Source organism: Glycine soja, chromosome 10 (assembly GCF_004193775.1).
Source record: "Glycine soja cultivar W05 chromosome 10, ASM419377v2, whole genome shotgun sequence".
Taxonomy (NCBI): Eukaryota; Viridiplantae; Streptophyta; class Magnoliopsida; order Fabales; family Fabaceae; genus Glycine; species Glycine soja.
In genome coordinates this window covers 1,798,666-1,803,689 of record NC_041011.1, presented here as the reverse complement: position 1 = coordinate 1,803,689, position 5,024 = coordinate 1,798,666, and the positions used below count along the sequence as shown (strand labels likewise).

At 34.7% G+C, this 5,024-nt stretch overlaps 1 protein-coding gene across 2 annotated transcripts; it reads right to left on the bottom strand.

Annotated features, from left to right (window-relative positions):
* Positions 1 to 460: 460 nt before the first annotated feature.
* LOC114369704 (putative indole-3-acetic acid-amido synthetase GH3.9) lies at positions 461 to 4,713 on the bottom strand. 2 transcript variants are annotated; one of them, XM_028326946.1, is made up of 4 exons: positions 4,333 to 4,713; positions 4,101 to 4,202; positions 2,423 to 3,246; positions 461 to 1,260 (listed from the first exon to the last, which is right to left on the bottom strand). In XM_028326946.1, the coding sequence occupies exons 1-4, from the start codon at positions 4,629 to 4,631 to the stop codon at positions 659 to 661; spliced, it is 1,827 nt and encodes a 608-aa protein (XP_028182747.1). In that variant the 5' UTR covers positions 4,632 to 4,713; the 3' UTR covers positions 461 to 658. The 2 variants fall into 2 exon arrangements, with proteins under 2 accessions (XP_028182747.1, XP_028182748.1); XM_028326947.1 differs by lacking the exons at positions 4,101 to 4,202; positions 4,333 to 4,713 and adding an exon at positions 3,609 to 4,068.
* Positions 4,714 to 5,024: the final 311 nt, after the last annotated feature.

Sequence of the window (5,024 nt, the reverse complement as noted above, 5' to 3'; positions counted from 1 at the left end):
ACATTTTGTTAGAAAGAGATTAATTATAAATGCTACTATGCTTAACATTTTGTTGAGATTAATTATGTGTCACTTACATTGTACATGGTCCTTCTGAGTGTAGGCATTCAAGAATCAACTAAGGACGTGGTCACTATTGTGTTATGCCTCGACTATTTTTAAAGTTAGAATATATGCACTCATAAGATACTTATGGAATTAGAATAATCATTATATTATTATTAATATTATATGTATTGGGATGGACCAAGTTTAGCAAATTTGAAACTACCTATCCCAATTATAATTGGGGGCAACCAAAATAAATTCAAATCAACTCAACAACCTAACCTATTTGACTAAAATATAATTAGATGGAATTGATCGGATTTGTTGATGGATCGCAAACACACTTACATTCTTAATAAATTTCAATTTTTTTTTTGTTTAAATTCATAATTGGGCATATACTACATTCATATATATTATTTATTAAATTGATGCGGATATATATATGTTTAGAACTTCTTGGTACCAGAGCCTTAAAATGTTTCTGCTTTTCCTTACAGAAAAGATTATGAGTACAAATTATCAATTAACCAGCCAGAGCCAAATTCTTTTACAACTACCAATCACTTGAGGTTTGAGGCAATCAATAAGACACCATACATAATAATCCTCAAGTTGAACACATCTTAGGGGACCATTTGGGATCCCTAGGGCTGAAGAAAGACGCTGTAACTTTAGACTTGAGTAACTTGAGTGCTTTCTTAGACTTGATGCACCTTGGAGTCTTGTACTGATTGATGGAAGCACCTTGGCTAATAAACAAGTCCATCAATGCATCAAACGTCCCTGGCTCCACCACACGTATCTCAAGTGGCCCCACAGACTTGTCATAGCTACGGCATCGTCTATATACGTAGTCCAATTGTTCCTCCACCGCAATGCAACATTCCTCAAGCACGTTTGCGTCAAGAAGTTGAAGTTGTTGTGATGACTCTGTCGTCTTTATCCCGCAATGAAGAATTTCCCAGTACAATACGTAGTGTCCTGGTATCGAAGAAGTGTCGGGGTAGCTTGTGTACTCCACTAAGAGAGCATCGTAGGGCTCCAGCAACTTTTTTGCCATTGTCACGCCCCTGTGCAAGTCCTCCTCGTTGGTCTTCTCGGTGTCGACGCTGATCACAACGTTTCTCCTGCAGATGAAACGGACTTGTGGGGCGTTGTTGTAAAATCCTACCACCTGAAGCACGTCACCAACGCGGTATCGATACAGCCCTAGATGTTGGATTCATGGTAGTTTGTGTGGAAGAAGAAGAAGATGACATAAAGTTGCATTAGTAATAAATGGATGTTATCATGATAATAGCAAAAGGGTTACTCCTCGCTCCCAAAATGACATGTTTAAGATAGTACAAGAAAACAAATATTTCAAGATTTATTAGGGAATTATTTCAATAAATATAGTATTAAGTCTTTTAAGATAATATTATTTTTTATAAAGGTAAATTAAAATAAATATTTAAATATTTCATTAAAAAGTAAAAATATTAATTAATTTTAAATTTTTTTATAAAAATTAAAACTACAATTATTTGGAGATGTAGGGAAACTATTATTTGAAATCCACTTTTTTCTACTTCCTATAAAATGGTCTGATGACAAGGATACATCATCATTTTGAGGTGTAAATATAATATATATTTTGAATTTTTACTGTATATGAAGTAGACTATTTTTGTTTAGGAACAACAAGAGGAAGTACAATGATTAACCTTTACATGAATAACTAAGATCAAAATGTACAATTTATAATTATATAATTGTGTTTTGCTCTTTTTGCTCTCAAGTAAAACTAATCATCTCACACACCTAACTCATTAATAATAAATATGAGTTCAAATATATTAAAATAATCAATTTTAATGGTACAATTATACAATAAAATTAATTAGTGAATAAAAGGATAATTAATCGAGTAAAATATGTGAACATTTTTTGATAATTCAATTTTCACATATAAAAAAATATTTATTAGTGTATGTGAAAAAATATCTATTAGAGTCAATTTCTTTAACATGAATTCTAGTTCCTCTTCAATAATTAGTTATTGACTTCCCACAAAGAGATACTTCGGCTTCAACAAAAAAATTAATTATTTATTTATATTTAATTGTATAATTAAAATTATTTACTCTCTTTTCTCGCTGTCTCACTGTCTCACCACATGTACCCGTTATGAGTACAACACCTGGCTGCTTTAAGTCCAATTAATACACCAACACAGATAATTAGTGTGTTTAAGTACATCATTAGGAAAAAGGCTTCTAAAAGTAACGGTTGTGTTAGTTAAATAACTTCATTAACTATTTGGCAATACCCTTATGTGCATGCATGGACTAGCTAGCTAAGAAATGGATCAGTTAATCGGGGAACTCACCAGCAAAAGTAGTGACCACAGGCTCATAAAAGCAACCAAGCTTAACATGCACCAAATCCACAAGCTTATCATTGGGAACCTGCTCCCCTTCATCAAAGTCCATCAACAGCGTCCCGTTATGTCCAAGAGGAAGGAACTCAAAGTAACCCATGTTAGGCAAGAGCGTAAAAGCAACATCACCAGGATCACAAAGAGGCTTCAGATTAACCCCAAAGTAGCACTCAGAAGAAGCATACATGGTACAAACCAAAGGCAATTTCCCATCACTGTAGTGCTTAAGAGCAGGAACATACTGAGCCATGGAGCCAGTAACCACAGCCTCAATGAACTTTGCCTTAGGCCAAAGCTGGCACAGAATTCCCTTCCAAGACTTCTGGCTACAGATTCTCGTGATTTCATCAGCGAGACGAGGGTCAGGGGATGAAAGCAATGTGGACATGCATGAACGGCATGAAGGGTCTGTTATGAAGGAACTGAGTTGGCCAGTTCGAATGTCCTCACAAAGGTGCCTCCAGTTTCGTTCCAGGAAGGAAATGGCTCTCAGAAGTGCGGAGGCGAAGACGGCACCGAGGCGTAGGACGTGGCGGCGGTGGACCAAACCTGAGAGAAGCTGGCAATGCATGCTTTGGTTGCTGTCATTGCATAGAATGGTTTGGTCAGGGCTTGTGTAGTCGTTCCAAGGATCGTGTGTGCGGCACTTGAAGTGCTTGCTCTTGTAGTAGCTTGTTAACACTGTTCTGGCTGGTAGGCCACATGGAGTGCACATTTCTGCTTTTACAAAGTACAGATACATTGCCTTGCCCTCGTCAAGATCAGAAACGTACCTGAAATTAATTAATTACTAATTGAATCATAACTCAAGTTGGAGATATGGTTGGAAAAATGGATTGATATAATTGATTATGTGATGTGATAAGAAAAAAAATATATATCAATAGAGTGTTTGATGGAATGCAGGCATAGTACTACTTAGTACCAGCATGCTAGTTTAATAGAACGGGTAGGCATGCTAATACTACTTAGTACCACCAGGAAGAACACAAATGACATATTATCTGATAAACGAGGTAATAGTGCGAATTTAACTAGAGTTAGATAGATGTGTTTTGGCGTTCTGGTATTGGCATGGTAAATGATAGCTTGGTAAGATTAATGAGATTTGAATATATGCATATAAATGAAATACATGTCAAGATGCACTAGCTAGGTAGCATGCACTATATGTGATCCTTTTGTACAACGCAAATATAGCAAGCAAAGAATCATCTTATAGATATAATATCATCATCAGTTTTTTTTATTAAAAAAAATAAATATAAACGTAATCGATGCATGGTAATGGGCCCTCCACCCGCCTACACTTATGAATAGTTGTCACGTCATATCTTTTTCATCTTATCTTTTTCATTTGGCCGTATACTTAGAATGGAGAATCATCATAACCCAAGCGTATTGATGACATCAAACACAACAAAGAATCAAGTTGCTAAACAAAAAAATCAAGCGAGTTCTCTAACCTTCAACCATGTTGAAATTTTAGATAACTGCTGATAAACATTGAAATATTAATTCAAATGCAACAAAAAAAAGGGTGTGACAAATTAATAGGAGTCTAAGGGCATAATCAAGGCCAAGAAGAAATAAAAAAAGATGTGGAGATGTTACTATTATTATTAACTGATTTATGATTGGCGTGATAAGATTGTACACAAAGGTACGGCGTTCTAGATCTTCCACAATCGATGGCATCATTTTAGGCTCTCCAGCTGATGTCCCTGAACTGCACATACCATAAAATATATATATATATATATATGATTAAGATTGTTAATATAAATACTAGAAATTAACTTATAATAAAGGAATGAATGAACCAATTATATACTAGTGGTTGCAGAGAGTTATAGTACCTGCATAACATTTCTGTTATTGGGTGACTGGTGATGAGAGTAGAGTCTTCCCCATTTGCAATCCTCTGGATATAAGGGAAGATTCTTTCATAAGTGATTACTGGAACACACCTCTTAAACTCTGCTACGTCTGTTATATTTTTTTCTCCCCTCATATACTTACTCAAATACTCAGTTTCCCTGTTCTGAGTTAAGATCTGTTTCAAAAGGCCTTCTTGAACTTCAGCAGCCTTCATTGTCAGCCTCTCTATCTCCTTTAGTGCTTCCTCACCTTTGTACTCTAATTTCTTTCCATCCATGGCCACAGAAAGGAACAGAAGAAGAACTCACGCAAGAGTAGTGTATAACACTTAATGTTCACTTGGTGTGAAATGCATTTAGTGTGTTTATTTATAGATAGGTATGTGTATATTATAGCATAAAGTTTGTTTGATGCTTGTAATGTTATTTTTCAATAAAAACATGTGTATTATTTTTTTAGTCAATGTCCTTCATTTTAATGGTCCTAAATTGAGGTAAATAAAATAATACACGTATTATTATTTTTTATTGGAGTATAATACCTTAAGTACTTTTTTTTAGATAATGCCATAAATACCTTAAAATCTTTTTTTGCAAGTTTTGTCCTATTGTTGATATGGCCAGATACAACTCTTCTTAAAAAAATCTTCTCTCTCTTTTTTGTTTAATTT

Bases quoted from the DNA above. Each gene is read 5' to 3' on its own strand.
- LOC114369704 (XM_028326946.1), bottom strand. From the start codon at position 4,631: ATGGATGGAAAGAAATTAGAGTACAAAGGTGAGGAAGCACTAAAGGAG. The intron at 4,203-4,332 runs GTACTATAACTC...TGGTATGTGCAG, and splicing joins ATAACAGAAATGTTATGCAG to TTCAGGGACATCAGCTGGAG. The intron at 3,247-4,100 runs GTTAATAATAAT...AATTAATTTCAG, and splicing joins ATCACGCCAATCATAAATCA to GTACGTTTCTGATCTTGACG.